This window comes from Sceloporus occidentalis, unplaced genomic scaffold (assembly GCF_023333645.1).
Source record: "Sceloporus occidentalis isolate IW3139 unplaced genomic scaffold, rSceOcc1.0.p SCAF_3, whole genome shotgun sequence".
NCBI lineage: Eukaryota > Metazoa > Chordata > Lepidosauria > Squamata > Phrynosomatidae > Sceloporus > Sceloporus occidentalis.
The window spans coordinates 207,349,404-207,372,554 of NW_028316983.1; the positions used below are offsets into that span (position 1 = coordinate 207,349,404).

The window sequence follows — 23,151 nt, forward strand, 5'->3', positions numbered from 1 at the left end:
GCATCTTTGTTATTTTGCAGGATATAATAGTGTAAGTAAGTTTTTTTAAAACAAAATTTAAAGCATAGGTGATGGAAGAATCTTAAAACTGAATCTTAAATTACAAACATTCATACACTAGTAATGAATGTTTGTTCACATAATAGATTTCTAAAATTTGAACACAGCAATGTGAAGTCAAAGGCTTTCATGGCTGGCATCCACAGTTTTTTGTGGGTTTTTCGGGCCATGTGGCCATGTTCCAGAAGAGTTTCAGAGAATGAAGATGCCAGCCACAGATGCTGGCAAAACGTCAGAAAGAAACTCTTCTAGAACATGGCCACATAGCCTGAAAAACCCACAAAAAACTATGAACACAGCATATTGGGTGTGACTGAATAGGGCTGGAGTTCAGACTTTTTAGACATTTAAAAAAAACTGTATTTAGAATAACATTCCCTAACTTGATGCTCTTCTGATGTTTTGGACCAAAATCCTGAACAAGGAAGGCTGATTTAGGGGATCAGAACTTTACAGGCATTACATTTAGAAAGTTGTTTTTCAAAACTGAAGAAACAAAAATATCACACTTCACAGTAGATACTCCAAATACCTCAAACAATCCTGAGTTATTAAATAAATAAGAAAATAGTACAGTTGGCCTTCTATATCCACAGATTCTTTATCCACAGATTCAACCATCCACAGGTTGAAAATATTCCAAAAATACATAAATTCCAAAAAGCATACCTAGTATTTAATGGGACTTGAGCATCCACAGATTTTGGTATCCATGGGGAGTCTGGAACAAAACCCCAGTGGATACCAAGGCCTTACTATATCATAATTCCAAAGCCATACAGAAATATCTTCCTATTATCTCAATAACCTTATATTGAGCACACCCCACCAGCTATCCTTAACCAGTACATATTGTCTAATTTAAAGTTTGAAGTAAAAATTCATGTTTCCATTGGGTGGCAGAAAGATTGTTTCATTGAATCCTAGTAATGGATTGGATGGACTGCGCTTTATACTGTGATCCAGGCGCTTTATATTTAAAACACACACTCTCACACACACCATTAACTCACAGCCCACACACAGAAAGCAGATCTTTGGACATCCCCATGGGGGCCATGACCCCAGGGAGCCCCATTTTAGCCAAAAGAACATCAGAGGGAGGATTTTCCCCAAAGATATTTCAGGATGGACACCCCAAAACATCCAGAACTGGCAATAAAACACTCTAAATGTAAATAGATGCATCCACCCAGAATATCAATTCCAGTCACTGCCACTAGCTATGCTGTAGCCACCAAGCCTCCAATCTGCCAACTCCCAGTGTGTGCCCCACCCATCCATAAACCCATTAAGGTTTGTGCCCCACCCACCCATAAACCCATTAAGGTTTATCTCTTACAATACTTCTAACAATATGGATAATGGAATATACAGGGTCCCAATATTAACTTGTGCAAGTTCTGGTCTAAGGGCTCCTGGGAAAAAGGATACTTTCTTGACTAAAGTATGATATGTTCTTGATTGAAGTGTCCAAAAGTAAACTAAGAGCCAATACAGACCAGCAGTTTATACGTGCCTGGGCCCAAACTAGGATTCAAATAGGGCTGAGCACGTACACGGTCAAAGCCCTTCTGCCATCATCCAGGCATGTACATGGTCAAAGCCCTTCTGCCAGCATCTTGGCATGCGCCGATCCATACTGGGCATGCCATGATGATGCACGTGTGGCACAGCACCCAAACGGCACTAGCTGGAAGGTGCATCATCATGACACATGAGCACTCCTGTGGCGCCCCTTCAAAGAAGCTGCTCAGAGCAGCTTCTTTTAGAGAGTGGGTTGGTGCCGTACTTTGAATCTTGTTAAACTGCTTTCCCAGAAGACCCTGGGGGAACATTTTCCTGTCTGAATGCATTTTGCCTCCCTGGTCCTTCTTGTTTCTGGCCATCTAATAGGTTTACATGGGCAGTGGTGATCTACCATTTGGGGATTAAAATTTCCAGGTAGTGCAAGAGGATCAGAGGCTATGTGTGGCTTGCAAAAGTCCAGGAGAAAAATTGCTCCTGGTCCTCCAGAAGTTGTCCAGTGCTACTCTAATGTAAGCTCTGATCCACAGCAATGTCAGCATACCTGCAAGATAGCAAAGATTTAAGATAATTCACCCTCTCCGCACCCCTCCCCGCCACACACGCAGGTGCAGCAGGTAAAGGAAGAAAATATGACTATTGGAGATTAACAGCAAGGGCTCTACCACTTGGGTCGGAACAAATTTCAGAACAGTAAGAGGGAACAGAAGGTTGAAATGCTGCCTTTTAACTTTTCTTGGCCACAATCCAGTTCAGGACCAAACATGCTTAGTGTAGGATAAGTCCAAGATATGATTGTCTGAATGCAACCTTAAATATTAATCATATGATCCTCTGCGATCTAATAAGTATCTAAGGTAATACTGCTCCATAATATAGTACAGTAATTTCCTAAAAATAATGCAGCATTCATACAGACATCTGACATATTGAATTAATACCACAATCAACTGGAAACTGCACTCTTAAAGTCATGTTACCTGCTTTGGCACACCGATTTGTCCTGCTCATAACTGCTGAGCAAATCTGAGCACAATGTTCCTGAAAAGTAACTGACTCAGACAGCTTAACAACATTATGTGCATGCTCACTGAACATTTCAGAGACCAGGCATACAAAACAAGCTATTTTGTATGATAATATGTAGAGGTTTTTCAGTGTTCAGCCTTTACTCTCAATGAACTCTCACTGCTGTACAGTGAGTACAAGAACTTACAGCCAGCTGCCTTTTAAGCACATGTATATAAAGTTTTTGGTTGATACTTATGTGCTCCTAATGAAATTCTAACGATTACCATCTATTAAATGGACTGACCAAGCCACCTCTTGTTTCATTAGTATTTTCTCTGGTGGGATAAAGCAATTATCTTGGTTGTTTTGTGAAAACATTTTATGCTAGTCATTGTGCTCTACCCAGATTTAAAACAACTTCAGCTGTGTACACGCTTTCTCCCTATGCATACATATGGCCTTACTATACATATGGCATACACCCATACAAAATTTTACAAAACTGATGTCTATACATGAATCTTAACAAATCATAAGAGCCAAATCAGAAGTTCTTTTTCCAAAAGGTATGTGCAGGACAGGGACGTAGCCAAGGGGGGGGGGGGCGTGGGGTCCGGTCCCCCCCCATTAGATACAATAAATGGGTTGTGTCGCTGTGCCCAAGCCCCATTATAAGGGTGGCACTTAGTCTGGACCCCCCTCCCCCTTTTTCAATATCTGGATCATTATATCTGGATTATTCCAATATCTGTACCTTTCTGGCTCTTAAGACATCTTTTTAAAAGGATATCATAGCATTTAGATGCTAACCATCTTATTTATAACCTGAAAAATAGATATTTCTGTTTTTCTTTTTCTCTACATGGCTGCACACCATGTTGACAGTTACAATGAACAAGCAACCATGATGCTGCCATTTTCTTTCTGATGTTTCTACTCTAAAATTTCTTTCTTGCATAGTTACAGATAGTGCATACTCCATCAGTGAATATGTGAAGTTGAAAAAAGCGTCTACCAGAGCATTATTTTACAGCAGCTTCCACTGAATTTGCTAGGAGTGCTTTGTTTGTGTCTTCCTGCATGGCAGGGGGTGGGACTGAATGACCCTTGGGGTATTCTCCAGCTCTTACCATATGTGTTTTGGGAATATAATTCCTCCTAGAAACAGTCCTTGGAAACAGTAGCATCAGTAGAAGTTGCTGGGGGGGGGGGGGGAGGGAGTTGCACCTGGTGACACCACTGAAGGGGGGTACACCACAGAACGGGGGATGACACTTGGTGAATGCCCTTCTTCTCCCTGCCATGGTGCATGGCAGGGAGAAAGAGGGCTCAGCTGCCCCATCCCTGCCCTGTGCAGCTTTACTTCAGAGTAAAGCCATGTAGGACAGGGAGGAAGAGGGCCCACCTCCCTCTCATCCCTGCCCCATGCAGCTTTACTCTGAAGTAAAGCCACATAGGACAGGGAGTTGGGAATGGTCCCTTTTGGCTCCACCCCATAAGCCCTGACCCTCAAGTCCTGACCCCTCACCCCCCACTAGTGCAGGATGCCGCTGCTTAGAAATAACATGTTTTCTAAAAAAAACCCAACATATATCATATGAACTTATAATACAAATAAAACACCACATTCAAAGCATTTTTTTCTGGTGGCCAAAAGGCAGAGATTGTTGAATGCTCACTAAACAAGCAGCAATAGCAGCTTTATTTATACACCACTTCATACCACACTAAGCAGTTTCTAAGTGGTTTAGAACTGTAAGCTAAGTGCTCCCAATGAGCTGGGTACTTATTTTAGCAACCTTGGAAGAATGCAAGGCTGAGTTAACCCTGGGCCCCTGGTTGGGACTGAACTCACAACCCTGTGGTTTGTGAGTGAGTGGCTGTAGTACTGGCATTTAACCACTGCACCACCAGGGCAAATAGCAACCACGCATAAGTCAATTAGGTACTAATGATGAGAATTTAACAGTTTTTTTGAGTCCACAAAATTTAGTTGCACCAAAATAAAAGAGACTGGCAAGACAAATAAAGATCAGCGATTTTAATTAAAATTCAAAGTTTTTAAAATAATAATATAAAATTAGATATCTTAATTGATTTTTAATATATATATATTTGATTTAAAATAAAAATTGAGTTTGATATGTAAAAAAGAAAAACAAGTAGAAAATTATTGACTGGAATCTTATAACTGCAAGAAAATTGGCTATTTACTTTGGATTATTTTTGTGGTAAAGTATCAATATTTATGATTCTATCAAGTGAATAGTGTGGGTGTTTACTTTCCATGCCATTGTGCCCAGTGTTTACAATCTTTTTTGATCAATACATTCTAGACATTTACAGTACAATCCCTATATGTGTCATTTTTAGGGTTGCTGGTTAAAAAGCAGGAGAATCTTGCATGACAAACAAGGCCTACTGAAAGTCTCCCTTCTACACAGCTATTAAAGCTATAGCAGCCCTATTCTGTTTTTCATCTGGCAACTGCACCCATTTCACACAAGAAATCTTACTCCATAGTTAAGTATGAATATGATTGCAATGCACCAAAATGTGTCTTCAACAGTGATATCGGCAAGCTCTTATCTTTCAAACCTAGAAGTAAAAATTACACATGAGATGTAATATAGGACTAATTTCAACTACAAGATACAATAACATCCAAAATTCACAATAGTGATACCTTTGTGAGGTCTACCAAAATGTACAAAGTATATGCTTCAAGTTTTCGAATGTCCACTGGCTTCTTCATCAGGCAAATATGTTAAAAATTATACATTTAAAAAAATAAATAAATTGGAACTGCATTTGGCATGTTTTACCTAAACAGTACATAAATGTTTTCCCAATGAAAAAGCATGGAGATTTCTTTATAAAAGCAGAGTTCATCACATATACATATACATATATATATACATATACATGATAAACTCTGCTTTTTAAAAGAAATCTCCATGCTGTTGCATTAGGAAAACATTTAGGTACTGTTTAGGTAAAACATGCCAAATGCGGTTCCAATTTATTTATTTTTGGATATCCCTCCATACCGTTTTCACTGAGATCATTAACAAGAGCTGCAACATTTTAACAAATGCAGGCCTGTATGACTAACGTCATCATAATGTTCTTTCTCCCCTATGATTTTAATACTTTTGCCTGATGAAGAAGCCAGTGGATCTTCTAAAGCTCACAGCATGTATTTTTATGCATTTTGGTTGCATCAATAAATGTATCATGGTCATGGATTTTGCATGTTACTGTTCTGTACTGTGCTATATAGCCAACATGACTATTCTTGGATATTCTTTCATCTACAAGGTTCACCAACAAGGTACATAGTGTGGCCTCAAAATTCCTCTCTGGCTCAGATTTTAATATAAGCATAATTTTTTTCCTCTCTCCCCCAAATATTTTCAACTACAACTTAGTCACTAGCATGCTATGGGACTAGACAAGATCTCTCTCTCTCTCTCTCTCTCTCTCTCTCTCTTTTGCCTGGCACACTGGGAATTACTTTTCCTGAATAGCAACTGTGGCATACTTCCAGGGGGTTGTCACCTAGACCCTGGAAGAGAAGGGTTGTTCCTCTATTCTCTGGTTCCATGCTTTCTGCCACCACATAGTGCATTTAAGAAATCAATGTAAGAAATACAGTGGTGTGTGAATGAGTTAGAGAAGATTTTCCTTTGTAGGAGAAGTAAGGTGAGTTTATTTCTGAATTTGGATTTAACTTATGCCCCTAGTTAATGTAAAGATTCTATTTAATTGTATACAAAAGTGTTTCAATGACAAGTTACCATGAACTGTTGCTCAGAAAATATTCTCTCTCTTTGGCTTTTCTTTGCGAATGAAGATTCAGGAAGGACTCATCTCACGCTTTCTACAAGCACGTTGATGACTAAAAAGGCCGATCTGAGATAAACAAGTCCAGTTGCAGAAAGAACAGCAGAATGTCTCCTAGGGTGATGTTTCCAAGTTGTGGTTCTTTTCTGCATTGTCGTTTCTCTTCAAAACTCGTTCGGCGTGAGTTTTTGAAAAAGGCTGCAGCATTGTGGATAGTGTGTCTCCATGCCTCCCGATGCGAGGCCAGGGCGGAACATTGTTGGTGATCAATTTGGCCAAGCCTGAGGTGTTGTTTCAGGGAGTCCTTGTATCTCTTCTTTGGGGCACCCTTCTTACGCTGACCCATGGCGAGGTCACCATAGAGTATTATTTTTGGAAGGCGATGGTCCTCCATCCTAGAAACATGTCCTGCCCAACGCAGCTGCATTCTCAATAGCATGGCCTCAATGCTGGTGATCTCTGCTTGCTCAAGGACAGCAACATTTGTCACATAGTCAGCCCAGTGTATATTTAGAATTGTGCATAAACAGCACTGATTAAAGCGTTCGAGGAGTCGTAGGTGTTGGCGAAAAGTGACCCATGTTTCAGACCCATAAAGGAGAATAGACAGTACAATGGCTCTATACACACTGAACCCATCGGTTCAAAATAGAGGCTTTATCTGTAATTAATGTTTGACCATCTGAACAGTATAAGGAGCTTTGGACCTGATAAGAAGGTCCAAACACTGCTTTAAGAGCTTCGTAAAATCCTCTGGGATCACCCAAATCAGCACAACATTGTGTCTTTTCTGCTAAATTGGTCCACCACTTGTTCTGAATGTCTCAGAGTTTTTGTTGAAGTTTACTACATGAGAGGCGTAAGGCTGCTTTTTTTACATGGCAAGATGGCTGGGCGAGATGTGCCTGGTGAGCAGTTCTCTTCTTTGCCAACAGCTCCTGGATCTCTTGATTGTTTTCATCAAACCAGTCTTGGTTTTTCTTGAGGGAGAATCCTAAGGATTCTTCCGCAGACTGCAGGATGTTGTTTTGGATATGTTGCCAAAGCACTGTAGGGGAAGAATCTGGGGGGGGGGGGGGGGGTCTTCAAATTTTGTTCGCAAATTTGCCTGGAAGTTGTCTCTCATGGCAGCTTGATGAAGATTGTTGAGTTGGAGTCTCCTCTTTAAGATGCCACCCCTCTTAGGTTTGAGCTTAAGATGAAGGTTTAGTTTACATTTTCAGTATATATCAGTTACTAAAATGGGTAGCCTGATCTAAGTTAATTATTTTAATTATTTCTCCTTTGCAATTTCAGGGCCTTTCTTTATATGGCATTAAATTCATTCATAGTCATGACAACAGCCTCAAATTCAGGTTAGCATGGCTAAATCCCTCTCCCCTCAAAAAAGGCAACAGTGACATTGAGATTTAAAATAAAATTTAAAAAACCAAGCACATGGGAAATTAAACAAATAAAGATACAAATGTGAGGACTTTTAATTTTTCGTTTTAATTTCTTTTCTGTTGCAATTCTGAAAAACTAACCCCTCCACCACACAAATAATGTTAGAAAGAAAAGCTCCCATTGATATGGTGTCTGATGGGGGAAGCTAGATATATCATCCATTAGTAAGTGATGACAAGAACACAGAATATAGATGAGTTAAGGTTTCTAAATGCAGCATCAACCTAAACACTTATTGTGGAATATTATCTCTAACCACAACTGGACCACTCAGCATAAAAGGCTTGTGAATTACAAACACAGCCTTGTGATGATGCTGTTGCTTCTCCTGAAAAGACCACATTCATTTCAATGTTTTCTACTAGCACAAGGATTTTTACTGCTTCATAATGAACTGTTGAATTGTTCTTTTATTAGTAACATCACAGCAGTGTTGAACAATTAGCTAATACTGTAGTTGAGTTTAGACAATAGTTGAGACAGCAGTATGCTATATTATTAGCAATTGTAACTAAAATAGGTCCATAAATGTTCAAAGTACTAAGAGCAGCTGTTTGCTCAAACACATTTTACTTCTACATTACAGATGAAAACATTCCACAGGCAGATTTTTGTACTCATGTAAACCACTGTTAAATTCAATCTTATTGGAGAACTAGGTACAATGTTTATTATCCAATATTCAGTTCTCCTTAAAGGATTTTCCCATTAAATACATTCAGCTAAAATAAATTTAGTGTGGAAAAAAAGTAGCAGCAATAGGTACATTAATTCACTGCATTATAATCAAAAAGGAATTTTGTGGTACCTTCAGGACTGACATATGCAAAACATTATAAGCTCATGTGCCACTTTGTCATCAGATATGATGAAGCAAACTGTTCCACAAAAGCCTCTATCACAATAAATTTGTTTGCTTTTATGGTGTCATAAGACTTTTCATTTTTTCATTAAACAATTAAGCATACTATTAAGCACACTATGAAGGATGCTGTGCACACTTATTCAATATTTTCCCAAGAGTTTTTTTCTGTAACAGTAGAAAGAAGATTTTTTTCATGCTACACATCCTTTTTTGTGAGAAAGGTATTTTACTGCATATTTCTCCCTGCCACATACATTTCTAATGTGCAATGATTATACTTAAAAACTGACGCAGTCTCCCTGTTTCACTAAAGCTCATCAAATTTCATCCCATGTTTTTAAAAACAGAAAACATATGCTGAGTAAGAAAATATAAAGATATTATGAAACCTATTTATTGATTTAAGTTAGGATATTCATTTATATATTCCTTTTCTGAACATTAGTTTACATCAGGTATGAAACATCCCAGTAGAATTTCTGTGACAGACATATAATTGATCTTTTCTTAATTACTCTGAACAAATAATAATACACCAAAATTCTCAAAAAACCTGGGAAAAATACAATTAAAATACTATACACTGGACACTAAAGTCAGAATCACCTCCAACAGCGTAATAAGTTTCATATGTGGGGCACATTGGACAGGGCAGGGGGGTACTGAGTTTCTGCCTTTAGTGGGTTTGTAATAGCTGCAGAACTACCACCTCTGCCCAATACTGTACTTCAGTTGACAAAATGTCTCCTGGCAGTGGATACTCATAGCTATACTGCACTTGTATGGTGACTCCCCATCACTGCCTAAGAATCTCAACATGCTTTGAAAAGAAAGAAGGTTTAGAAGGATTTGCTGCTTTGTTGTCATGGTGTGCTAATGTGCGTCTACTAGGAACAGGTGACAGAAGTATCTTATTTTGAGCTTTCCTTAAAGACAGCATTGAGATTGCATGCAAGTAGTGTCTGGACAATTGCACACACATAATTTGCATAGAATGCACTGGTTAAAAAAAAAGGAGTTTGGGAATGCAGAGCCCAAGTTCATGATGTTTGATTAATCATCCCAAAATGGCAACATTTACTGTATATACTCATGTATAAGTCTAGAATGTTAGTTTAAAAACTGGCCCAAAAAACAGTGTCAACTCATCCACGGGTCAATGTAAGTACTGTACTTTAATTAAAAGGGACCCATCTCCTGGTGAAAGGCAAGAGTGTAATCTGTTCTGGAAGTACTGACCCCCACTCTACTCTCTCATCCATTCATTCTTCAGTGTAAGCACAGTTATGCTTGTCAGAATTTTGTAAGTTCTTTGGCATTGTTTTCCTTTGATTCATCCTTTAGATTCTTTGTTACATGCTCCTAAGTTTTACCCTCAACTTATCCACAGGTCATATCAAAACCATAATTTTGACCCCCAAACCTGCCCTTGACCATTAAGTTGACTTATAGTTGAGTATATATTGTGTATGTTCAAAGCTCACTACTTGGAGAATTCTACGAATTAAGACTGTAAATGTTCCTATACCAATGGTCTAACTAATCTCCAAAGGAGGATTTCAAGAACTGTTTTTTCGTATGGAGAGGGATCTTAGGGATCTTGTAGCACCTTTCAGACTAACCAAAGAAGAGATGTTCATAGCATGAGTTTTCATAGACTTGAATCTAATTTTGTTGTAACTTTGTATCACAAACTTGGAACACTATCAGGATATACGCAAACAGATACAGAGGAAACACAGATAACAGTTTGTCTTTAGTGCATTCCTAGAGAAGTTAAGATTTCTTCCAAATGTTGCTATTTTTCTTGTTTGCGATCTCTATATCTTATTTATGCTGCTTCAACGTGATCAGTTTTGTGATTCATTTGCAGATATTATACAGCAATAACTTTAGACCTAAGATCTATGATATCCTCTTTGCTGTTGTTGCCGTGTGCCTTCAAATCATTTCCGACTTATGGTGACCCTAAGACAACGTATCATGGGATTTTCTTCGCACATTTCTTCAAAAGGAGATTGGCACTGCCATCCTCTGAGGTTGAGATAGTGTGATTTGCCCAGGTTTACAGAGAGGACTTAGATTGCTGAGCTGGGATTTGAACCCTGGTGTCCAGAGTCATAGACAAAGTCACAGACAAAGCTTAATGGCAAGTTAAGCTTTCAAGGAGCTACAATTTTATTATTTGAATAAACAATATTACAAAACACCGCACTACTAATTTCAGCAAGTCATGCTGCACTGGATAATTACAAATCAGAAAACTGATATTTAGGTATGCACATTGTGAAAGCTGTTTTATACTTAAAGGTCCTCTCCTTACAGCCTCCTCCACCAAAGAGAGAGAGCGTGGGATTTCTAGAAGAAAAACAAATCAAGTCTTACCCTTTCCTGGTGATATATAACAGAATATAACACGTTGTACCTTAAGTCAAAGAATAATATAACTTGGATCCTGTTTTACACATAAAATTGCTCATTCAGGAAAGGTAAACTAGTTTCCATTCAGGCCAAAAGAAATCTGTGCGCAGCATACCTTCTACATCTACTGTCAGTACTTCATAGCAAAATGGGTACCAGGTTAAGTTTTACCAATTTAAACAAGATGAGAAGTACAAATAACAAACAAGAACTCTGTTAGTTTCAGTTCTAATTCTACTCTACACTGGAAGCAACCCCAGATAACCCCTTTTGCACAAAAAGGTGTTTTAAATAATATAAAATGGTTCAGTGGGAGAGAGGACCTCAAAAGCTGCAGTTTCATGCACAGAAGTTTCCTGCGTAACTCTTGGATCTCATCCAAAGCATTTAACATATGAATGTCAGTGCTCTGAAAATGCCACAATTCTACTACCCAAATCAATTTTTATCCAAAAAGAGTGCTTCCATAGCAGTCACCAAGCCATGTCTTCTCCCACAAAAGATTTCCTACTTCCATTGATACTGGAATGGTGTCTTTGAGTGTTAAGTTCTGAAGCCCAATAGATCATCTAATTCCAGCTCCCTGCCCTTCACAAAATGGGTTTATCTGGTTAAGTCGTAGTTCGCTGTGGCTGATGAGAATACATATGCTGAGTGAGAGAATACATTCTATCTTGCCTGTAACAGTTATCTGTTACTAATATAAGATTGCACAATACTTCCCACATGCCCAATAAAAGGAAGAAAAGCAAATGAAAGCCAGTGCAGTGGAAAGTTCTGAGTGCTGGATTAGGATACTAGGTTCACATCACTGCTCAACCATGGAAACCATGGGCAAATCATACTCTCTCAACCTCAAAGGAAGGAAATGGCAGCCCCTGCTTACAAATCGTTGGTGTAAGGTTGCAAGATGTCACATGCAGACAACAACTATAAAAAAATGTCATATTCTTCATAGCCACGCATACTATTAACCATTTTCTAATCAAAAGAACTTACAGTATTAACAATACACCTACAAAATCTGGAATAGTTATAATGACTATCCCCCATAACATCATATACAGTCCTACATAACATTCTCCATTTTCTACTATACTAAGCCAAAAAGAATTTACAAGATGAATTAGTCTACCTCAGAATTGTAATCATCTGAAATTGTAATCATCTGAAAATTGTAATCATTTATACACTGATATGCAGCGTATAAATATACATACACAAAGTAGGAAATACTAGTGTGGTTGCTCCTTTGGTTACACTGGTACTCACTCTCCCAAAATGCCACTTTTATCTCATTAGAGGTGTGATTCAATGATCAGCTTGCTCACTCCCCTAAGTATCCACATCTTACCTTTTCCTTATAAACATACTCTCTTCTGTATAAAATACTTTACTTAAAAAGTCTACTATGTGCCTGAATAGTCAAAGCTTCTTGTGCCATGACACTCAATCTTATATTATGATTTTATATCTGCAATGTTATCTATAATAATTACTTCATGGGAAGAACCTAAGAACCATGAATTAACACTTAATTCTCCTTATCCCATCAATTTCAAGTTTAAGCAATTTTTCAACCTTCCTCAAGGCAGAAATTTGTCTGTGTGCGCGTGAGGCACACAAAATGACCAAATCACATATTACGTACAAGAATATCTTTGTTTTTCCTAATATGAATTTGGGAAACACAGGTGTGAGAATTACAATATAAGTAAAAATGATAAACCATAAGTGGGGCACTAATTGTTATATTTCATTTAAATTCACCATGAACTCTAAAAAAGCAAGTTAGGAATGAATTCCCTTCTCAGTTGTGCTGAACACAAAAGTTCTATCAAAGTCCTGTCAAGCTGACTGGAATTCCTTCTGAGTAAAATATTTTGGAAACAAAATGAAATCTGTCTAGACATTACCACAAGATATTCTGATAATTTCATTCATTGTGCAATCCTATACAAGTCTATTCAGAAGTAAGTACCACTGAGTTCAATGAGACTTACTACCAAATAGGTGTTTACAGCATTGCACCCCCATTATTGTATTAATGCTGGCTGTAGGAATAAATGCTATCACAGCTTCCAAAATATCAGCAATGAAAACCAATACATTAGTGGCCAAGCGACATCTGAGTGTGGTAAAAATGGTCTATGTGGCCTGTAAGAGGAGGGTGGGATTTATTAATGTGGAAGAACTACTTTAATCACAGAAACCGAGATGAGGAAAGAATGAAAAAATGTAAAAAAACAACAACAACAACAAAAAACAACAACCAAAATCAACAAATACAATACTCTCTGTGTATACGTGTGCATGCAGCATATATATATATCAGTACATGAATACATTGTTGTAAAATCAAACCGTCTTTATCATACCCTACTCCAAATCACAGTTTTCTCTCAAATCCATGGTCACTGCATGAGTCCTTATTAACACCCAACTGCTTTACCTAATGCATGTTATAGATGAGGTCAAAGCCCAGTTTTCCTATAACATAACATAACATAACATAACATAACATAACATAACACAATACTCATGTCCCCATCTTGAGTCAACTGTAGCTTCTGTGCCAAACCTACTTCAAAGGGTGTTTTTAGACTAACAATGGGGGTGGGTGGGAAAAATAATACACCATTCTTTTAGATCCAAGAGATAAATCCAATAAAATGGGCTAAGAAAGATATAGTTACAAAAAAACCCTTATCTTCCATAGAGAAATCAATGTATCTCGATGGTCTTCCATATCTTTCTGTAAGTTTTCTAGGCTGCAATGCTACTTACATTTACATTGCCCCCTGGCAACTCCCCTCTGAAGAAACTTGCCAAGGAAACCCTGTGATAGGTACGCCTTGGGGTCTCATTAAGTCAGTAAGGACTTGAAGACACCCAACACACACACGCACACACAAGACCCCCACCGAACTCATTGGTGCTTACGTCTGTATGTTTGCATTGTAAATGTAAAAGGAACATTGCTCTTCAGAAAAAAGAAACTCTTTCAAAATAAATAAACAATAAATATCACCGAATGTTAGATAAAGGGAAATCGCTTCAGAGAGAACCCCTCTTAAAAGGTTTGCTGGGGACACATAGGCTCCTTCTAAGCCTCCAAGAGATCAGCACATCTTGCACTGGCAAAATGTATCTTCACCCCTTCTTTCATTTGAAGGGGGAAGCAACTGAGTTCAAACTACTGGTCAGCTGCAAAGTGACTGTTTAAGGGGAGAAAAGGAAGAGGGAATCCAGGACACCTTAAAACAAACTGAAAAAGTGAGACTGCAAAAGAGAAGGCACAGTTTCCTCGCTGATATGAGACTATTGGAAGCTATGTATTATGCACAGACTATTTCAAAACATTCTTTCAGCCATTTAAATCCCCATTCCATTCCATAAAAGACTGAGCCTGAAGTGAAAAATATTAGCCTCTAACATGTACTACATCCTCCTGCACTACATAGGAAACAAATTAGAATTTAGAATTATAGAATCATAGAATCGTAGAGTTGGAAGAGACCACAAGGGCCATTCAGTCCAACCTCCTGCCATGCAGGAAATCTCAATGAAAGCATCCCCAACAGATGGCCATCCAGCCTGTTTAAAAACCTCCAGGGAAAGAGACTCCACTACACTCCGAGGGAGTGAGTTCCACTGTTGAACAGCCCTTACTGTCAGGAAGTTCCTCCTAATGCTGAGGTGAAATCTCTTTTCCTGGAGCTTGCATCCACTGTTCCAGGTCCTGTTCTCTGGAGCAGCAGAAAACAAGCTTGCTCCCTCCTCAATATGACATCCCTTCAAATATTTAAACAGGGCTATCATATCACCTCTTAACCTTCTCTTCTCCAGGCTAAACAGCCCCAGCTCCCTAAGTCGTTCCTCATAGGACATGGTTTCCAGACCCTCCACCATTTTAGTTGCCCTCCTTTGGACACGTTCCAGTTTCTCAATGTCTTTTTGGAATTGTGGCACCCAGAACTGGACACAATATTCCAGGTGGGTCCTGACCAAAGCAGAATATAGTGGCACTGTTACTTTTCTTGATCTAGACACTATACTTTTATTGATGCAGTCTAAAATTGCATTGGCCTTTTTAGCTGCCACATCACACTGTTGACTCATGTTCAACTTGTGGTCTACTTGGACTCCTAGATCCCTTTCACATGTAGTTTCATTCAGCCAGGTGTCCCCCATCCTATATCTGTGCATTTCATTTTTCCGCCCTAAGTGCAGTACTATACATTTCTCCGTGTTGAATTTCATTTTGTTAGCTTTAGAACAGGGCTGTTTAGTTTTGGCACATTTTTTAAAAAATATGGAATACGTTTAGGTAGCAAAGTATAGAGGGCTCTGCAACAACATTCCACACTGATACAAAACTCAACTTTGCTTTAGGATTACCTTCTTGACATGTAAACAAACAAACAAACAAAACTCTATAATAAACTAAAAGACTCATTTCTATTTATACTGTAAAGTGATTACACTGGTATAGCAGAGTGATAAAACCAATATAGGAATCTGGACAAATCTATACTTATCGAATATTAACCATTGGATTATTTGATTACATATTTGGATTTGACATGCAACAAACAAGCAAGTTACACATTTTTACACTCTAATTCCAAGTGAACCAAATACTCCCCAAACACAAAACATACTATTATTAAAGCAAGCTTTCCTCTTAATAGTTTGTCCTCTTTTCTATGTTTTCTAGATTTAAAATGCACTCTAAATCCTAGATGTAGAAAAATAAAAAATAAACAAAAATAAACAAATAAAATGTATTTTAAAGCGATAAAAACAGTAGATACTGCATTCAGAGTTAACTATAAATATAGCTGTGTAGCATAGTTTGTTCCCAACCAATCCTTAAATTTATTTTCTAGTATTTTCCTTGAAATCTATCCTTGTGGCCTGCCCCTATGAATGCTTAGCTGGAAGGCCTGTATTCTTCAGTTTAACTTCCAATAAGCATGTGTAGGATTGTAATTTTAATTATGTATTACTGAAGATAACGCACACTAGTTATCAATTTTCATTAGAGACAATTAGAGTCAGAAACTTTTCATATTTTGCAAAATCTTAAAATGCATGCTGACAGATGTGTATTCACCATAGCTACACAAACCTGCAGTGGTCTGTGTACTAGTATTTAACAACCAGTCTGCAGTGCTGAGCAGAGTCATGTCACCTAAAGGAAAATTGCAAAGAAAATAAAATGCTAGTAGCTTCTCATAAGAGTCTCATGATCACATGTACAAATAGTTCCAACAGGCAAATTATATTTCCTTCAAAAATTAATATCATAAGTCAGTACTCCAGGCTGTGGCCCCAAACCCACTTATTTTTAATTGTTACACTGAAATCAACAGAACTTAACTTACATGCTAGTTTGTTTTGGAGCAAGTCAGGGTAAGTGTTCTGGATTTCATCTGGATGAGCCAGTATAGTTAGAATTAAAACCAGAAATTAAAACACAGGTCCAAATGTGTAAATATGTTTACATCAAACAAACAAACAAAAAAAACCCTGAAATCTCACAAGCTAGCTGCATTGTATTCAGAGAGGCGTATTGCTAGGTAAGTATGCATAGGGCTGCAACTGAGTCATATAACGTTGTCTAAACAACAGTAGCACCCAATCATTAATATTGATTAAATTTTGGCTTAATATAGATAACTTAGTTCATAGAAACTAAAGAAAAAGAGAAACTAGAACTGCATATCTGACTAACCATGGTTCCTTAGAAAATATTGGTTAAAATTTTCAAGAAAGACTGATCTGATATCCCAGATGCTATCCTGAGTAAATGCTTTGGATAAGAGACATAGGTATGGTAGATGAACAAAAATTTGATAGATGTTCTTATAGAAGAATGTGATCCATACTTATTTACGAAGACTTTAACATATTTTATGTATTGTTAAATATACAATACTTTCTAATAAAACAAGAGTAAAATGGGATTATAAAAATAGTTTTTAAAGCAAACGGTGTCAAATTTGTTCCATATTTTAATATCCATCAGTACACTGCCATCTTGGCTCTACGGTTTCTCTCAAAGTCTTCTGTTCAGTGAGGGTAGAAATTCTCTGTTTAACACAGCAATGTGTGCATATGCCCCATGCATTGTCAAACTATGGCTCTCACGATTTTCCACTACTAAACCACCTTTTTTGAAAAATATAAACACAGTATTTAAAAGTACAGTTGTCTAATTTCCTTATTTGCATACATCACAATCCTATTATCAGTCCAGGAAGGTAAAATGGAAGCACAGGATAAAACAAATAAGATTATTGTTCCAAAGACATTGTCATTCTGTAAAATTTAAGTTTCTGTACTTCTACAAATCATTGTAATTGATCTTTAACCCCACATAGCATTAGGGTTGCAGTGTTATACATAGTTACTTTAAAGCAAGTGGAGCTGACATCTTGCTAAACAAATAGGATACAATAAATGTAAAAACCTAGACAGAAGCAGTATTTCATCTATAATATTTCATATTTAATAGGAAATTAAAGGCTGATTTATTGCAGTGGTACATTCATGTATCAACATAGTAGCATATCAAGATTCCAGAGAAAGCACTTCCATAGAAACAAGCCCTCTGGATCGAAATCTAGCTGACAGGAAGCGGGAGACTAACCTAACTTTTCCACCCATTGCTACTTTGTCTACATCCAAGAGATGGTTCAGGTATGGAGAAGCATTTCATTATGGAAGCCTCCTTCTTCAGTTTTAAGTAGTACAGCCCTGACATATCGCATCAGTGAAAATGCATTAAGCAAAATAATGGCTTGAATGTACATAAAGATGAAACGGAACTCACCTTCTGTGCCATTGGGTGTCATGGAATTATTATTTATATGAGAATTATCAAGTTTCGGACCATTAGGAGATTCGCTACTACCACTTAGACGGCTATGAGGGCTGGCTAGATCCTGCATTTCCATAGACCTTTAAAAAAACATAAGCAAATTTGATCTATACATTCAGTTCTGACTCTGGAAGAACAATCCATGTGATTCAAAAGTTGATCAATAGCATTAATTTTAGTATTTTGTATACATGATTACTTGCCTAATTTTTTTATTTGAATAAAAATACTTTGATAACCTAGTACATTAATATACGTTCTAAAATGTGTTGGGGGGGAATCATATAAAAAAAACCAAAAGCAATATAGTAACACTGTTTGATTGCACACATTTTACCACCTAATTACAATTTAATGGGCCTCCAAACCAAATAAAACACTTGAAGCCATAGTTGAACCTACAGTCTACTGACAAGGAATGAGATATTCCTGATGTATGTGTTTACTCTGGCAAACTACTTAATTGTTCCTCTGTAGCATTAAAACATTATTATGTCTGCTCTCGTGTTTGCTTTGTGGATTACATAAAGTATGCCCAATTGCAAATGGATAAGGCCAATATACAATGAATTCATATAGGCATTAGTCGGCCTTAGCACTTTAGAATACTTGAACTGTCACTTAAAATGAAACAAGAACTGAGAATAAGTGCAAAGTTGTCAATATTTGATGGCACATAACTCCCTCTGCTGCATCTTTTAACAGTACTTAAACCAAATATTAAGATTGCTCTTCATAATCATTTCATGATACACAACTTTGATTTGCTTTTCATAAATAGTATGTGTGCATACAATAAATAAAAGAAAATACTTAATCACTTAGTCTAGAATGAGTGGGATTTTCACATAAATAAATAGTTTTAGAACACTTGATTCATTCTTATGGAATGACGACTCAGCTTATATTATGTCCAAAGTTTTCTAAATGCTAATGAATCTTGCTTTCTGAATATTTGAGATAGCATTATGTGGGTTTTTATGGTTATTTGGACTACATCAGAGGAGCAGAACTATGTTGATAAAGTTGTGCACATTTACTTCAGATTAAGGGAAATACACAAGTTTTCAAACATCAGTATGTATTTCCAGAGTGCTATTGTTTGCATGGAACAATATTCCTGGTATCAGTGCTTGATCTTAAAATTTCTACTTGGAAGCTTCCATATTAAACACAAGTGTCATATTACTCTCATTACCAAACTGAAGCAAGGCAATAGTTTTAAAATACATGGAAGTATATAGATGAAATGCTAAAGATCTTACTACTAAGAAGAAGCACCTATACTTTAATCCTTTCAAAGTGTATATTGAAATTACTTTTCTAAGTACCAAAAAATATTCTCCAAATTAAAATAAAGATCAACACCCATCTCATTCCTATGTCGTCACATGAAGTTTTTTTTTTTAAGTTCTTCAAAAGAAATGTTTTGCACAAAAAGTTCAGTTTGATCTTATCCTTACCTGCAAATGGATGAAACAGCAACATCTGAACTGGTTGGGGATTTTTGCACCTGCAAACCAGGGACACAAATAGGAGCCTCTGTTATTCGACATTCATGTCAGGTCTTAATCTAACTAAACAAAGAAATCTTCCTGGGGATGGTAATGCTGCCTTTTAACCAAAAGAAAAAGAGGGGGGTAGTGCTGCGGTGAAAGACATATTGTCTTTAAATTGAAGCCTCAACTGTTGTTTCCTCCAGCAGGTCTATCCCCCTTCTGCCCATGTCATGTGGAAGGCAGCCAAATGACGGGATAGTGATTCATCACTCGCCTATGACAGCTGCACACTGGATTACCCCCTCCCCCAGTCAACATGCAAAACAGGCTTGCTAAGGTAGTTTAGAAAGAGGTGCCTTGCTAAGGGAGCTCTCAGCAGAACCACCATATCTAAGGAAAGAAGGTCCAACATGATTCCTCAGCATCCTCTGAAAATCTTTCAGCTTTTTTTATCACTGGCTGAAATACAGCTCCCTCCCACTCTTTAACTCTCGACAGTCTCTCATCCTTATCATGCTAGTGTTCATCTTACCCCCACCCCTTTCTGTCATTTAAGTTCAGCTTCCAACCAATGTTAAAAGACTGCAGAGCAGTGCTGAAGGATTTAAAGTTAAATGCTGTGTTATAATTCTATAAATTGACTGAGATATTACTATGTGTCTCACTAGGCCAGAGCTTCGCGGTTTTCCAGTCTGCCCCCTTCCCCTTCAATGGAAATTAAATTACAAAAAAAAGTATATGTTTCATATCAACTAGGTATGGAGAATCAACTTTACATGAAGTTTCAAAATACAAACTTTATACCAAAAAGAATGCACATAATACCCAAATGAACACTGTGATCATGAACAACTTTTACACATTTTCAGTGAATGTGGACACAAGGGAAGTGACTGAATTTTATTTTCATCTGAGCCCTTTCACGGTTGTATGATGTTGCTGTTTTTTTCTTAGAAAATATGTTTGGTTGGGTTGTTATTTAAGGGATAGCCTTAAATACCAGATACCAGAGTTCCCTCCAAAGCCACTAAACAGTTTGCAGGTGATAAAGCCCAGGTGAGGACTGGCTGCTGGCTTGAAAGTAGAAACAAAACTTCCCTAACTAAGACACACAACGTCTAAATGTCTGAATTCAGAATTCCACCCAACCAGAACTGCCTTCTTTTAGATGATCACAGAACAAAGACAAGAGAGATGAGACATTTTAAGTGCCATAAAAGTCATCCAGGCAAATCTCACTTACGTGTCTATAGTTTTTGTTATTTTTAATCACAGACAGAATTACTACTTTAGCTGGAGCATCCCACTCCTATAAGCAGCCAGACAACATATAATGTTACACACAATGGCAAAAAGCATGCACTAGCACAGTTAGAAAAACTGACCCCCCCAGTTGTATTTAAAATGCTGCATAGCATAGTGTGCTTTTTAATAGACCATGGCAAGCCAAATAAACTGGAATATCAAATGTATCTTTGTAACAGCTAGGCAACCATATTTTTAAAAAAGGAAGAGAGAGAGAGAGAAAGAGAGAGAGAGAAAGAGAGAGAGAGAGAGACACTCAAGTGTAAAATGGAAACTTTTTACTCTTAACCCCAGAAACTGCAGTAGAATGCCTTTAGGATATGTTCTCTTCTGCTCCTCCACTACACCTTGAGTAAATTAAAGGTGGGAGTGAAGTGTACTTAATAGTTGTATCTTAGAGGGCCATTTAAAAACAATAACATTTAATTAAACTACTAATAATATGTATTTATGTTTTCCATCACCTTTATTATGAGTTTATAGTGAGTTGCAGAGTATAATTTGTTAATTCCATTAATCGACCGGATTTGTAAATGAATTACAAAATATCCCATTACCTCTCGTCTTTAAAAATCTAAAAATAGCAGATATTTCCATACAAATGATCATATGCAGATTTTTGTGTATCTTTTTAATATTCTATAAACTGTGAGTGCTCATATCCAAGTCCTTCATTTTCATTAGTCATACTTCAGCTACAGCTCTTTTGCCTGTTAAAGATTATTTAAACCATGTGTTGTGTGTTATGCCATTTAAAAATGATTCTTTAATCAAAATAACTTTAAAACTACTAATCCTTACTTAGACTGGTCAAGTGAATCCACAGAGTGGTACAGGAAAAATAAATCTACGCTCAGGAACGCAAATGCAGACAACAATTAGACACAGATGTTGGTGAAATTAGTTACAACTTACAAAATGCTACACTTCCAGTGCTTTCAGATTTTTAAAGCCAGTATGCAAAACATTACAGTGTAGTGAGTAGCTGCAACTACAATGCCTAGCTGATAAAGAACAACATATGAATGTGTAGCGCTTCAGCATTACTTCTCCTACTTATTACTACATTATTTGTTTCCACCTAGTCTAATGCAACCTTACTCAAAAATAAGTGGCCCTAAAAAGTATAGTTTTATGGCTTATTGATCATTCCACGTGGTGGAAGATTACAGAAAAAATTATAACTTATCCAAAAATGTAAATATTAAAAAGAGAAAGGGGACTATGTACCATCAGACCAAAAGTATTTTAAAGGGCTACTTTTATAGCTCTTTTCCCTTACAGGTAAACACCACAAATCATATATTAGGAAGTTACTGTAAGAGGATCAAATTGTGGACTTGAATACACATCACATATGCTGCCTCTCAGCAAAAGCTATTACTATTTTTGGTAAGCAACACCATAATGAGGATTAATGGTAAAATCAAATTTTGACTTGTTAATGAAATATTTAAAGTTTGACTTTTTTTTACTAATTTAAATTTATAATTTTTCACAGATGTAGGTTTTGTTGATATTCAATTTGTCTCTCTCATTTTGTTAAACCTCACACAGCACTCCACCAATCCATTGAATAGCCACATTAAATCTGTTAATACCATGCTCTTCAACCCCAGAAATTATTTCCAGAAGGCAAACTCACTTCGAGAGATCATCAAACAAGACTTAAGGTACACATTTTATCACATTTTCCCCTACCACAGAGCTCAGATGCAGGAGAAACGCATGACTTTTGCACTGTTTATTATACTTTGGTAAATTACAAATCGAAAGCATCTGACGGAAAATCATGCATAAAGTCACAAAGTTAATAATGTCCTGTGAAAAGTAAACTGTAAATGGGAAGGGATTCTAAATCTCAACAGGACAGAACAAATATGTAGGTACTTGTCTACATTATTGGTTTTTCAGACTTTCCCCCCCCACTTGCTAGAAGCAATTCTTATTAAAATGGCTATAATTTAAAACATTTCTTGTATCTGAAAGAAAAAATTCAAAGTAAATATAGTTCACTGTTTTCAGCTACCGAAATTTGATAATCTAAGCCAGAGGTTTTAAAGACAATATCAAGTTTCTAGCTCTTTTCTCCCCAGTTAGACTGTTTTAAAGTTCAATTTTGATACAAATCATTAAAAAAACTGAAGTAAAAAATTAAAGAAAACCAAAACTCGTAACTCCAGTATACTACTAAATTCTGTTGTGTCCAATGTACACAGGAGTATTTAAAACTAACTGTAAAGTACGTCTTTAAAATTCTACCAAATATTATTTAAATGGGT

General features: G+C 37.0%; 1 protein-coding gene across 9 annotated transcripts in view; it reads right to left on the minus strand.

Annotated features, from left to right (window-relative positions):
- Positions 1-23,151, minus strand: part of EYA1 (EYA transcriptional coactivator and phosphatase 1) — a 119,650-nt gene that overhangs the window by 92,445 nt on the left and 4,054 nt on the right. For 4 of the 9 annotated variants that reach the window (XM_089517449.1, XM_089517447.1, XM_089517448.1 and 1 more), the window contains exons 1-2: positions 19,529-19,751; positions 18,018-18,145 (exon numbers count right to left, since the gene is read on the minus strand). In XM_089517449.1, coding sequence (XP_089373575.1) covers positions 18,018-18,141 — 124 coding nt within the window. In that variant the 5' untranslated portion in view covers positions 18,142-18,145; positions 19,529-19,751. Of the gene's footprint in view, positions 1-16,310; positions 16,374-16,566; positions 16,575-18,017; positions 18,146-19,528; positions 19,752-23,151 lie in introns of those variants that run through there. The other 5 variants (XM_089517445.1, XM_089517443.1, XM_089517444.1 and 2 more) reach the window with 3 other exon arrangements.